The sequence below is a fragment of the Carassius gibelio genome, chromosome A8 (assembly GCF_023724105.1).
Source record: "Carassius gibelio isolate Cgi1373 ecotype wild population from Czech Republic chromosome A8, carGib1.2-hapl.c, whole genome shotgun sequence".
Lineage (NCBI taxonomy): Eukaryota > Metazoa > Chordata > Actinopteri > Cypriniformes > Cyprinidae > Carassius > Carassius gibelio.
Genome location: NC_068378.1, coordinates 19,517,585 through 19,532,240, shown reverse-complemented (window position 1 = coordinate 19,532,240; position 14,656 = coordinate 19,517,585). Strand labels below are relative to the sequence as shown.

Genomic DNA, 14,656 nt, shown 5'->3' with positions numbered 1-14,656 from the left:
GACACAGGGTACGCATTTTTCATGATCAATGTATTGTTCTCAAAATATATAGTATAAAACATGTTTTAACAGGAACAGAAAAACAACATTTGTTGGAGAAAGAAGACCTGCAACTTCCCCACATAGTAAAGTCACACTATAGATCAACATATTATCAACATCCATTTGTGACTATTATAGCAAGACTGATATTTTATGATCAGAGATAGAGAAGAGAGACATAGACCAGCTATATGACACAAAGGAATTCAAGACAATATTTAAACTTGACTTCCCATCTGAATAACTTAATAAATGATAAATGAGGTCAATGAGATCAACTACACAAACAGCAGTAGTGATTTACAGTCAACAGCTATGCAACATGACACATGATGATTGATATGTTGGTCTAATAAATGATTGTGATCAATCAATCAATCAATCTCTAGATTCAAGGGAACATCAGTGAACAAATATCACAGATTCAGTGTCCTGGCGAGTAAAGCTGTATATCCATATATCTGCTGGTATAAATTTAAGAATAGCTTAATACTAAGGAATTATTCCTCATTCCACAATGAAACCATCATCATCATCATCATCTTAGAGAGATTACGTTTATTCCTGGTTTCGTCTCCTATTAAGAACCTCTAGGAGCTCACCTGTTAAGCACAAAACCACAGTGAGTTATGTTTATTTAGGAGTAATTTCATATATCAGAAGAAGGAAATACTGTTCTGATTTGAAAATAAAAGATTTATTCGAGTGAAATGGTGTCAACAAAAAACGATTACTTGTTCTTACTTATGTCAACATGTTTCTGCTCACACTTTGGAATATTCTTAGGCACTCTTGACAAACCGTTCCTTTGGGAAGTTGTTTTACAGTAGCCAGGAGGTACCAAAATCTTTTTTTCACCAGCTACATTAAAACAGCAAACATTAAGAAATTATTAGTAACAAAATCCACAGGTTAATTCTGGAGGCACTGAATTCTGATGTGGTAAATATTGCCTTGCTTAAACTAAATATCATCATCATTGCTTAAACCAAATACCATCATCAGAATGAAAGTGATATTGGAATTAACAATATTTCTACAGCATTTATTTCTCATTGTTAATGTCAATATCAAACAAGAACAATGAAATGAAGTGTAAATTTACAATAAATGCTGGAATGGAAAATCGAATAAGTCTTAATTTGGAAATATGGGACATTGGGCTATTGTTGTTACCTTGAAGACGTGGCAGGACAGGAGGTGGAGGACATGCCGTCTGATCCATCTCATACTCCCCAGCATCTGGAAAACACAAACATACAGTAACTGAGGATTAACAACATGCATTAGAATCACAACAAAACATTTGAAAAAAGCTAAAGAACTGCAAAACCCTAAATTTGCAGATACTTCGAAGTGTATAAGGACTCACTTGACACGTTGATGTAGGTTGTTTCATGTGTGTTTGTTTCTGACTGGGATGTTTGATTCCTTGGTACTAAACATGCAAATCAAAAGTTACATTACTTTGCATGTTTTCTAAAAGTAAAGCAGTCAGATTAAGTTCAGTTTAGGCCACTCATTAGACCCAATGGTGTATGTTTTAAATGATAGGCTGATGTATTACCTGGTTTTGGGGGTGGCAGAGGAGTAGGCGAAGGGCATCTGGGAAGATGTACACTTGTCTCACCATTTTCATGTTTGGTCTCGACAAATGCTGAAAGAGAAACAGAAAATACCAGCAATTCATTAAGTTGGAAAAAGACAACCAATACCAGCAGTTTAAACTATATTGGAATGAGTATTAGATCACGCTAACAAAAACTCCTTCTCAACCAATGTCTTTGTTATGCAAAGAGACAACATTCACGGTTTCAGCTCTGGCATCAGTCTAATTTACTTCTAAGAGTAGAGCTGCTAGCTTAAATAAGTCAATACAGTATGTTTAAAATGGTAAATAATCTAAGCAACAGTATTCAGTATGTATTTGTTCATAAAGATGATTTAAAGATGTGTTACCTGGTTTTGGGGGAGGCACTGGAGGAGTAGGCGAAGGTGCTTTGGGACAAAGCACATTTCTCTCACCATTCTCCTTGTTGGTCTCAATAAATGCTAAGAGAGAAAAAAAGAATAGTATAAATCAGGCTTATAAACTGGCCCACATGAGGTTCATAGTCATTTCTCGAAGACCGCTTTCCATGTGTTACAATACTTAAATAATATTTTTATACATGGATGATTTTTATTTTCTATAAAACTCTAATGTGTACCCTGCTCTGTGGAGAATGTGTCTCAACTGTGTAACATTCAATTTAAAATCAATACAAACAATTCCAGCATTCATTAAATTCATTAAGAAAAAGATAGAACCAAAACCACAGTTTTCATCTAGAATGGAAAGACTACACAAACTAACTAGTTCTCTATTTTCATAAAGAGCTCTGGAAATTTCACAAGGAGTTTTAGAATTTTTTTTAATGTTTTTGTCGCAAATGTTCTGTTTTTCTCTGAATGAAACCTGAAACACTTGTTTTATGGGGTAAAGGATTATGTTTAGTAAAAAAACGTAACATAAAAAAAAAGAACTTGAGCAAACATTCAAAAATTGTTTCTCAGAAAAAGAAAAAAAAAGTTTTGTGCAATGTATTTTTGTTCAAACAGCAATCAAAGAAAAAAATGTCAGCCAGCTGGAATCTCATGTCTAAAATTTTTATGTAATTTTAATTTCAACAGAGCAACAGTGGAATATTTTGTCAGTCATTCTTTTAGTGGTTTCTATGATCGGGTGACATTATTTTGTAAGCTACATGTCATTCATCATTCATAGTGTTGTTAACATTTTCTACAAATACGTCAGTCTGCCTGACAAACAAGTTTTTTCCTAATAGTCCTGAAAGAGTCTCTTACTGATACTTTTCTCATAGTGTTCCTCCATCAGAAGAGGCACATAAACTCCATTGGACTTCTTCAGCATGCAGTTAACGACATCATGCAGGGTCTCACAGGTGATCTGTGGGTTTGAGAACACACTCACATTGTCTGATACACATACCAGACTAAATGATTTGATTGTGGCAATAAGCCTAAAGTTCAGTAGTACTTAATGTACGTTTGCTCACTGGAGAAACATTTACCAATAAATACACAAAAACACACATATCCTGTAACATGCAAAAACTACAAAGAGAAACTGACGAATGTCGTTTTTCTTTAAATCAAAAACTTAGAATTCTAGGGTTTAAGATAAAAGTCAAAACATAGAGCTGCTCAAAACTACATAAGACATCAGTTTTACTGATCCACTGCTTCTGATTCCCAACACTGACAAATAAAACTTTGTCTTATCAGAATTTTGCTTATAGAGCAATCACACATTATGACAGAAAGAACAAATTGCCTAGCGCAAGAGCTTGGAGTTCACACAAAATTACCAGTTCGCAGATGGTTAAATCGTTTAATGTTCTGAGAGTCGTCCTATTAGACTGAAGCTTTTATCAGGCATATTGTGAATGTAATTTATTAACGTAAGCTATTACTTACAGGAGTCTCAAGGGCAATGGTGAATCCTCCTTCATGGCTCCGAGACACACGATAATGTTTGAATACTGGTCTGCTGGGCACAAGATAAGAGTCTTCAGGATTTATTCATTCTTATCTAATACAGCTATATTCCTTTTTATTAAAACTTCCCAGAACACACCGATTATTGGGTAACATGCCTTAGGATCAAGGTCTAAGGTTCAAGACTCTTCAACCAGCAATTCAGATGATCAAGATAAATTACAATAAATTAAGTTCTTCAGGGCATCCAGCAATCTCTGATAATGCATGTGCAAGCTGTCCGTTTTACCCGTTAATATCTTGGCATGTAGTGAGGGCAAAAGATGTCCCATCATGACCAGGCCGCAGCAGTAAGTTTCCCCGAACACTGTTCCTTTCCAACAAGTATTCAGCTTCGACACGAGTAACATTATGATAACACCTGCACAAAGCATTATTGCATTATTACATCATTTGCATTTTCACGGGCATGTGTGCTTTAATGTTTGGGTTTGATAACTTGCTGTCAATGTTGTTGTTTTTTTATTAAAGAGAATCCTCATTTTAGGGGATTTCATCATACCCATCAACCAAAATGACTGTAAAATGACATTTTATTTTTACTGGACTGTTTTAATCTTACGCAGTTTACTAGTGGCCTAACACAAAACAACGGTCACACTTTAGGGCTTGTGATTGCAAATGATGCAACCCTGTCACAGCTGTCTTCTGTTGATATTGGTCTGTCTTTTACATCATTTTCACAGACTTTATTTCTGTTCATGGAAATCAATAAATCTCTCAGATTTTGCAAACTGTTGTTTCCTCTCTAAGTGGTCTTCAGTCAGCTCCTCTTGAAGATATGATTTTACAGTTGAATACTGTTCTTGCCTCTAATTTGGATTATTTTGCTTCCTTGAAGTCACGCAATGTCTCATTTGTTAATTCTGCTCCTTGGAATAATGATGACATGCACTCAGAGAAGGAAGCTTGTCGTAAAACGTCATTCAAAAATATGAATGTATTTTTCCAAGCCTGGGAAGACTACTTGTGGGAATATAGAGCTAAAATTGTGTCAGCAAGATCTGCTTACTTCTCTCACATTGATTAATACGAAGTAATTCTAAAAATAATAAGTAATTCTAGGCATCTCTTTCATTCTATAAATAGACTTCTAAACACTAATGTTGGTGCCTCTCTGCCTGCTTCAAATCAATTGTGTAATGACTTCCTTCATCTTTTCAGTTCTAAAATTGATCTAGGTCTACACCCGTTTCCTCTTCAACACTTTGATTACCTAGTTTCTCAAGTTTCCTTTACTCAAATTGACTCTAAGCTGATTATTAGGAAGGTATCACATGTGAAAGTTACCACTTGCAAATCCCCTCACTACAAGCTTATTTACTGTAAATCTTGTTCTCAGCATTGTAAACGTAAACTGCTGTTGTAACACTGGTTCCAAAAAAGCATAATATTGATTGGGATATCTTAATTATCGCCCCATAACAAACCTTAGTTTTCCTGCAAAAATCTTAGAAAGTATTGTGCCCTTACAGCTGAACAATGACTTTACAATAAATAATCTTTCTGAGCACCTTCAGTTTGAAAATTTCATAGTACTGAGACAGCCTCAATCACAAACTATTACCTAACCATCCTGAAACTGTATTTGGTGTTTCTGAAACCATTTTAACCTGGTTTAAATCATATCTCTCTGATTGTTGACAGTTTATCTGTATGAGCGGTCTTAGGTTAGCCCTCTCCCTACGGGTGCTCCTCAGGGTTCAATTTTAGGCCCCTTACTTCTTTTGCTTTTAAGATCACCTGAGCTTAGTTATTATTTCTATGCAGACAACACTCAGATTTATATTCACTCTAAGCCAGGTCAAAACATGGATATTTCTTTCTTATCACCTTTCATGGATATCTCAAAACTTTTTGTGTCTTAAAAAAATATTAAAAAATAAATAAATAAATAAAATGAAATGTTTTCCTATCTGTGACTGAAAGGCTTATTAATACTTTTGTATTTTACCAAATTGGCTACTGTAATGCAACAGTAACAAGTCAACAAATTACAATGTGTGCAAAATTCTGCTGTAAGGATCCTGACTGGAGACAGGAGAACACATTGCTCCAATTATAAAGTCCTTGCACTGGCTTCCAGTCAGGTTCTGAGTTGAATGCTAATGCTCACATATAAGGCACTGCATGGTCTGGCCCCTCAGTATTTTTCTTCAAATACCCACAAGTGTCATTTGTGCTCCTCATAAGCTGGTTTACTTGCTGTTTAATAGACACGTTTGCGATCTGTAGAGGACAGGGCTTTCTCATCCTACGCTCTTAGATTTTGGCAAGAGACTGGCAAAACAATACATTATTAAAGGTTAAGTGTGTAATTCCTGTATCGCAGTCAAAAATACTGAGTTTTCCCACATCCTCCCTATCTGCCACTGCTTTGCCAAACTGATACTTGCGTCCCACCCAATCCATTGAGTTAGTTTCCCCTTCTTATTAAGCCGGGAGAAAGTACTTAAACATCAAACACCAAAAATATTACACACATCACCTTTAAACTTTGATGTTATGTTATCAATCATAAAGCAAGTGGTTTTAACTTACGGAGGCATGTCTGACTGTACAGTAACTAAGGGAGGTGGAGGAGATGAAAGAAGTCGCTGCCTTATTTTCTCTTTCTCTATTATTTCCCTCATCATGTGAATCTGACCAGGCAGCAGGTTCAAAGAACTCGGCACAGACAGCTGAAGGACAGAAACAGTGAGAATTATCATTTTATATTTATATAATTGATTGGTATGACGTAGGACTGTTTCTTGTGGCATATTCTGACCAATCGATTAGTCATACAGAGGTACTGACAATTCATCACATAGATGAACTCAAGTTAACAAAAAAGAAAAAAAAAACTCTCTGGTTTAGTGAACACTAGCCTTTGAGATCAAGAAGAAAGAGAACCAGAAATCACAGCATAAATAACTTTAAACATTAAAATGATCAAGCCATTGGGCCTTGTCTGAACAAACGCTGATAAAAGTCTGCAGCGCTATTTGATAACTACCGGTAGTTATTTAATAGTTATAGTGTAAATGCATAAGAGGAGATATCCTCTAAATATTGTACCTTCATATTTCTTTTGATGTCTTTATAATTTCACTTTGGTAAGGTGGTACTTAACAAACAGAGCTCGATAAAATTCCAAATAAATCAATTATATTTAAATTACTAAAACTTTCTGTTACATGAAATAGGGGGGAAATTAAAAATTTTCACAAGATTTTTAACCGATTTTAGATCCATTTATATATTAAAAGATGTTTTTGAGAAGCCCAACTAACCTTAGAAACTGAGAGCATGAAGCCTTTCCACAGTTCTCGGGCCTCAAGGCTAGGGGCCTGAGAAAACAGAGGAAAAATATATCATGGGTACCTGAGTCAAGTCAAGACTATTTTTCACAGAGTTAGATTTACATTAAAGGATTAGAGATGGGAGAAGCCCTACAATCATCTTGATGTCTTCATTTTTCATGTGCAGCGTGAATCTAGCAGCATCCAGGTTTCGGTCACGACAGCGGTCATCATTCACAGAGACAAGATCAGAGAGATCCAGCTTCTCTATATACTGCGTTCACAAGCACAAGCAAACAGTTGATGCACAAATAATCTGTTCTATATGTAGGCAAACGTATACAGAATCAAATAGCCTTCAGGCCTGCACGCATGCATTTGAATACATTTATGCAAATATACAAAATAAACACACACACATTGAAATTATTTTGAAGCGGCTAGTCAAATTAAACTGAGAAGGCAGCTTATAAGAATCACTTACAACATTGTCTTTGGTGTTATTGTAGAAAAAGAGTACATTGCCACATAAACTAGTCCAGAGTTTACGACCCATCTGTGCAAAGAAAAATAAACATTTACTGAAAATAAATACATTTTCTGAATAAAATTTTTAAAAACCAATAACTTCAGAAAAATAACAAATATTTTGCATCAATTTTATATTATCAAATTTCTGTGTATTTCCAGGTTTAAATTTGTGTACATATGTACATATAAATGGTGTTCTCCATATGTTTGTCATTATTGACAATGGTTGAGTTGATTCATAAAATACATACCTATGGAAAGACAGAACCAGTTTTTCAAGAATGAAAAGAATGAAGAAAGGAATAAACACTTCAGAAACAAGACTTGATCCAGAGACATGATTATTTTATAATAATTTTAACCAGCGGACATGAAATTAGATTGTTATAAGACTTATATTAGTTATAAACCCAAACTATCGGGAATGTGTATCGTTAAAGTGCATGTCATGACGCAAATATTTACCCTGTGCTGACCTACAGTAAATAATGAACAAACAAAAGACCACATTTTTACAAATGATGTCCTCTATCAGCTGAATTAGAGCGAAGACCTAAAATGCAAATGAAAGAAATCCTTCTTTACTAAAACCACCGTCACTATATGCAAATCTTTTTTCTGTAGTGTCAGATCTGCACGCAAGTATGCAATCAAACCAGTTTTAACTTGCATTGTAAAACGTAAAGCAATTCATAGAACTGTGTCCATAAATAACCTACTGCTCAAAAAATGCACAATTCCTGCTACAAAAGTCAGAGTTAAAGTTAAAAGACACAAAATTTATGTTGAAGATTAACTGTGAAAGAATTTAAATGACTCTTTGTGCCATTTAGAGAGGGGTGATCCTACAGAAATACTGGGATAAATGCTTATTATTATTTTTTTTTTACAGTAACACTAGTAATGTGCGACATTAAAAAAAAAAATAATAATAATAATATATATATATTGCACTATATATATATATATAACCCAACCATTTAAACTATAGGCTACATGCGAATATACAGGAAAAGCTGTAGAAGAAAATAACCCTGCTGATGACAACTTAAACCTAAGGGGTCTAAAGAGCTTTGGGCTGCACGTTTTAAAGACTTAGTTAAACCATCCAAAGGAGATCATTTATTTAAACTATTTTCCCCTAAACACAGATGTACATAATAAGATAGTTTCTTAAACATCGTGGACACACTGACTCACCTTGTCTTTGATCGATTTCTTTTCCAGAAATCCTTCGTAATAGCATGTTGGAAGCTGAGATCTCCCTCGTCCAATGCGATTTGATGCTGCCATAAATTACACTCCTGTCAACTGCAAACTTCTTAAAAAACCCGTTCAAGTATTTGAAAGAAGACGCTTCAGTGTCCGCCTCAAGATCCACGTTTAATGCGTTATTAAACTTTCAAATTCATACTAGAGCTCACGTGCTAAAGCTTTATAAAAAAGTTATTGAGGAACAGAAAGCTTGTGGACTAAAAGTAACACAACTGCCGGCAAATGCCTATTTAAAAGGATCTAAGTGATGTCATCATCCCCCACCCCTTGGGCTACCTGAACACAGGTGAGTTAATGTGCTCGAGGTTTGCCGGGAAGCACGAAAGTCCCGCCTATTAAGAAGAAGAGTAAAGCTGTCAGCAGACAAATAACCACCCCCTGTAGGCATGACACGTAGGTTATATCAAAACGTATTGGGGAATTCCCGGTTTAAAGTAACGCCAACATCCAAAGCGCTTGCGGTAAATGAACATTTTGAAAACACCAATTTTACATCCTTCTGATTTGAACAAGAATTAGAATTTAGATTGTTAGACGTCTGAAACACAATGCTCTTACTGAAATTACAAAAGTAGGTTAAGTCACACTTTACTGTAATGCGTGTAGGTCGTGTAGGCTTACCATTGGGGTTGCTCTGGAAAACCTGACTCATGTCATTAAATAGAATGATTATATTGTTTAAAATAAAAACAGTGTGTGCTCAGAGTATCTTTTTTTCTTAAACATTTCAGGTTTGGGCTGATGCAATGGTGATTTTGCTGTTCTGCTGATCATTTTCATTAAATGTGTGTTAACAGTTTTTCAATATGAAGTGTATTTTTCCACGCTATATTGAAAATTTCAAAGAACGACGACATCTAGCGGTCAGAATCAGACACTGCGTTCCATTCATTACCGTAAATCTTATAACGTTTACGTATATTCCCCATTGAAACCATCTGTCCACTGCTGGGTCCCAGTTCTTCTCATTTGACCGTGGTCCAGAGCCATTAGAAACTGTATCTAAACTGATATAAACTCACAAATTGCAAACCATGTCATCCAATTTCCGTTTTAACAGAAATGCAAAACACCTCCATCCTCCCAGTGCTGGAGAGACTGCCACCCCAAACACCGCTAATTTATAAAGGTGAGTAGCCTAAATGACAAGGACGGGTAAGCCTAAATGAAGGTGAGACTTCATCTCATTAATATTAAAGTGTTCTTAATAAATATGCATGATGTATTCTTGCATGTATATATTCAGTGTTTCTATCTGTTGATTGTCTTAAGGCTCAGAGCCACCCTCATCTCCTCAGATGGTTGAGGAAGGAGCGGATGAAGAGGATGAGGAGTTGAGCGGGGCCGAAGATGCAGACCTTAGGGCCTCCTCTGGGAGGGGGTCCCTCCTGACCAGGAGAGGCATCACACTGAGAGTCCTCTTAAAGGATGGTCTCGTGGAGCCTGGAGACGGCATTCTGTCCATACACTACCTGGTACTGTCCAGAAATGACATCATTAGGGCCATTACCATTTACATCATTAAAGAAATGAATGCAAATCTGTTCACCCTAAACTATGAAATTGTAACGCATTGGATTTACTTAAAGAGTACAGTACTATAGTATGTCAAAGAAAAAAATAAAAATGGAATGTAATGAAATGTTTTCCAAATAATATTTTACATATATTGTGTATTTTTCACACTGTAAATTGTCTTTATGCATGAAAATATATAGCTTTCTTTTTAAATTCTAGGATGGGGGTCACAACCACAAAGATGATCATTTGGGGGCCCATCACATCTAAGATTAAATCAAAACCCCTGATATAACAGAATGTCATAGCTACGCGCCTTTCTTTTTTCCATAAAATGAAACTGAATACCGTATTATTCGGACTATAAGTCGCACCTGAGTATAAGTCGCATCAGTCCAAAAATACGTCATGATGAGGAAAAAAACATATATAAGTTGCACTTATTTAGAAGCAAGAACCAAGAGAAAACATTACCGTCTACAGCCACGAGAGGGCGCTCTATGCTGCTCAGTGTAGGCTACAGGAGCACTGAGCGGTATAGAGCGCCCTCTCGCGGCTGTAGACGGTAATGTTTTCTCTTGGTTAATTTCTCTCGGTTCATGTCAAGTTAAAGCTGTGGTAGGTAACTTTTGACGCTCTAGCGGTTAATAAACAGAACTGCTTGCGTCTTGCGGAAGAACATCGTAGCCGGAACTACTTCTCTCTGTTTATGTCTATGAAGAATAAAAAAAAAAGGTACTGGGTTACTCCGCCGCGGTACCCCCGAAGCAATTTAAAATAGTCCGAAAATAAACACGTATTATAGGTGCACCCTAGTGATTCAGGACAAGCTAAAAACACGGTTTGGAAAATGGATTCATGGTGTACTCACTTATTATATCCTTTTTTCTACATTTTGAACACAAACAAAGTTACCGACCGCAGCTCTGATTGGTTGTTTTCTTACCGGGAGCGATGTATTCCTGCAAATGGCAATAGGACCACTGGGAGGAGCCAGAGGAGCTTGATTTTTTCACAGATTATCTGTCTCATATTATACTGTCAGGACATAATGACAGGTTTAACAAATATGTAAAAAATATTTTTACAAAAGTTACCTACTGCAGCTTTAATTTTGATAAATAAATCAAACCTGACTATAAGTCGCAGGACCATCCAAACTATGAAAAAAAGTACGACTTATAGTCCGGAAAATACAGTAGTAACATGACTGTCATTAGGGTAAATGATAATGCCAGAATTTTTATTTTATTTGGGTAAACTATGCCTTTAATACTTTTCCGGTCAGGTGTAAGGGCTCTGTCTGTCTCTGCACAGGGTAAAAAGTTTGTTGGAGATCTTTTGAATGATGGGAAGATTCATTGGGTGGAGACTGGGCAGATCTTAAACTCTCCAAGTGCTCAGGCAACACATTGCAAGCATCTAGTGAACCCGGCCAAGAAGTCTGGCTGTGGCTGGGCCTCGGTGCACTACCGGGGACAGAAACTGGTCCAGTACAAAACCACCTGGCTACACAAATACCAGCCCAGTGCCGACATGGTGAGCAATGGAGGAAAACTGAAATAGTCAAAAGAAAAGTAAAATGTACATTTTAAAAGGTGATAAATGAGTTACAATAAAAATGAATGATCATGGTGCAGCCAGCAATTTGTGTATGATTTGATTTGTTTACCTCAGAGTCTGGTAAGTGAAGGAGAAGATGATGAGATGGGAGATGATGAAGAAGAGGAAGGGAAAACAACCATGCCAGTAGAAGACAAGAATAAAAAGTCCAAACCTGAGCTGCACCGTATGTCGGTGTCATGTACAGTACATAAACATTACACAGAAACATCTTTACAATCACATAGACTCCATATATCAAAACAGGACACCTGAGAAGGCATTAGTAAAGATGATTTGGCCAGTTTACACGTTATTTCCTGTTTGTTTGTTTGTTTGTTTTTTCTCCACACAGAGAGAGAATTCCAGTTAGTTATTGCACTCTTGGCACCCGAGATGCTGCAAGGTAATTATTATATTACAAATATGTTTATTTTTTTATATGGCAGTTATATTCAACATTAACTGCACTAAGGCAAAAAAAAGCAAAAGCAAAAAAATAATTCTTACTGACCCCAAACGTTTGAGTGTTTCTGTGTTTTTTTTGACAGGGATCCTCACACTCTCGTAGAACTGTCTGCCTTTTCTGTGATCAACCGCTTCCAACCTTTCAATGTAGCAGTGTCCAGCAACGTTCTGCTGCTGCTCTTCATGCGGGGACTGTCATTGGTGGGATGGTATCACAGTCAGTCACCCACGAGGCCTCGCCCTTCCGACTCTGCAGGACATTGATTCACAGATGGATCACCAGCTCCGCCTACAAGGCAGCAGCAATGGCTTCCAGCCCTGTCTGGGGATTATCTGTGGTGCGTGATGGATTTCACAGTTGATTATTACGCAACATATTGTCCTCGTCGAGATAGTAGCTTGCTCTATTTTTCTTCTTCCGCTTACCAACGACCCAATGATTATGGCATCCCAGTTGCAGTAGAGGTCACATATGTGCAAGACACCTTCCTCACTACAGACGTGCTCAACGAGATGGTACGAAAACAACTAGCATGCCAAATTTATATCTATAGTGGGAAAACAGGGATTTTAATCTCTTTAACAGTTCAGTGTGATTCGGAAACAGTAGTTTTTTTAAGCGAATCACTCACTAGTTGTCTCTTCAGTTTCCTGCAACCATATATATATAAAACATCTCTTTATTAGATTAAAATAACGTCTAAATTACATCCTGTAGAATTAATTAGTACGATGTGTAAAGTCTTTATGAGAAGTTGAGGCTGATGTGTCTTTATTTTATATGTGTGTAGATGCTGTTGGTGGAGTTTTATCGGTGTACTCCTGACCTTGTGCAGTTCAGTCAGAAATGGAGTCCTAATACCTCAATACTCGACAAAATCAAGGTCTGCATTAATTTCTTTCCTTCATACATAAACAAACAAACAAAATACAATATCTATTTGATGATTTACAACTAACATCAAGAATGTTCTTAAAGGTAAAGTGTGTAATTCCAGTACCACTAGTGTCAACAAAGACGAGTGGGACGGGGCCGAGAGCCGTGGGAACGAGAGCCAGTGGAGTGATTGAAAATGAGCGACACCTGCGCCACTCACCGGTCTCGAGTCCCACGGAGGAGCTCCAGAATTATAAAAAAGGAGGAGTTACAACACAGAAGGACGAGAGAGGACCAGGCCTGGATTTTATTTTGTGTTTTGGTTTTGTTTGTGTGCGGCAGGCGTCCGTTTTGTGTTTATTTTATTAAAGCTTTCATTTAAATGTCCGCCAGTTCCCGGTGGACATTTAAATGAAAGCTTCCCATGGCTCTCGGCCCTGCCCCACTCATCACATCACATTAGAACCAATTTTGTAAATAAAATACAACAATAAATAATAGGTAATAATATAATAGGTAATTTTATAATTTCATCTCACAATTCATACTTTTCTCTTGCAGTTCTGAGACAGAAGTGAGAATTGTGGGGCTAGTGAGATATAAGAGATACAAAGGCAAAATTGCAAGATATAAACTCAACTCAAAACATAAACCCACAATTGCAAGATAAAGAAGTCAGAATTACTTTTGTTTTTTAATTATGTGGCAGAAACAAACAAAACAGAATTGTGAGATGTAATCTCAAATATAAACCTGCAATTGCAAAATAAAAAGTTTGTATTTTGATGTCTTAAAGTTGTCTCTATCTATTATGCATAGTTAGTGTCTTTAACAATAATCTCATTCAAGATTTTTTATTCGTCACACACTATTATACAGAGCATATATAACCAACAGTGAAATGTGAGTGGGGACATATATGTCTGACCAGCAATGCTCATTTTCTCTTATCCTCAGGCTTCAATGAGAGGCCACACACCCAAAGACCAGGCGTACGCACAGATCCTGGAGCATGTGTACAACCAACTGCGCAACACTCTTTGTATTTGTGTTAAACAGTCTTTGTTTGTGTTAAGCTGTAGAACTGTTGACTTGGGACCTCCCACACAGTGCATTACGTCTGTGCACTATTACACTCTATATGGAATGCCTTCATGGAGGATATATAATATATGCTTCCATCCAAACTGTTGCCTTTAGGACTGTTAGGTCTGTATCACTGGCTGTGGTTTATATGATTCTGTCATATCTGTGCTGTGAAACTTGTCTTCCTCTGTGGTTGAAATGTTTGGTGGGTAGTTAGAAAAGAGAGGAAGATGGGTAACAGAGTTCTCTCTTTCGGCTAGTATTTATCTGTTCGTGTGCTTAGATCTGTGCCATGCTGACTACGCAATATGCAAACAATGCCTTTTACCTGCTGAATACCTTGAAATATACATTGGAACAAATTAAATTTGCTTCTGGCTTTGAACCTTGTAACAAAGTTTTTCTTACCATA

General features: G+C 36.7%; 1 protein-coding gene and 1 pseudogene across 2 annotated transcripts; one reads left to right on the top strand and one right to left on the bottom strand.

Annotated features, from left to right (window-relative positions):
• Window positions 1-9: 9 nt before the first annotated feature.
• LOC128018789 (signal-transducing adaptor protein 1) lies at window positions 10-10,643 on the bottom strand. 2 transcript variants are annotated; one of them, XM_052604548.1, is made up of 14 exons: window positions 8,619-10,643; window positions 7,372-7,443; window positions 7,042-7,161; window positions 6,879-6,935; window positions 6,145-6,284; window positions 3,833-3,964; window positions 3,523-3,595; window positions 2,890-2,992; window positions 2,002-2,094; window positions 1,610-1,699; window positions 1,415-1,480; window positions 1,219-1,284; window positions 787-903; window positions 10-644 (listed from the first exon to the last, which is right to left on the bottom strand). In XM_052604548.1, exons 1-14 carry the CDS (start codon window positions 8,709-8,711, stop codon window positions 601-603), a joined length of 1,266 nt encoding a protein of 421 aa, XP_052460508.1. In that variant the 5' UTR covers window positions 8,712-10,643; the 3' UTR covers window positions 10-600. The 2 variants fall into 2 exon arrangements, with proteins under 2 accessions (XP_052460508.1, XP_052460510.1); XM_052604550.1 differs by having other exon boundaries at window positions 13-644; window positions 3,523-3,592; window positions 8,619-10,640.
• On the top strand, window positions 9,859-14,646 carry LOC128019153 (MPN domain-containing protein-like; annotated as a pseudogene).
• The last annotated feature ends 10 nt before the right edge of the window (window positions 14,647-14,656 follow it).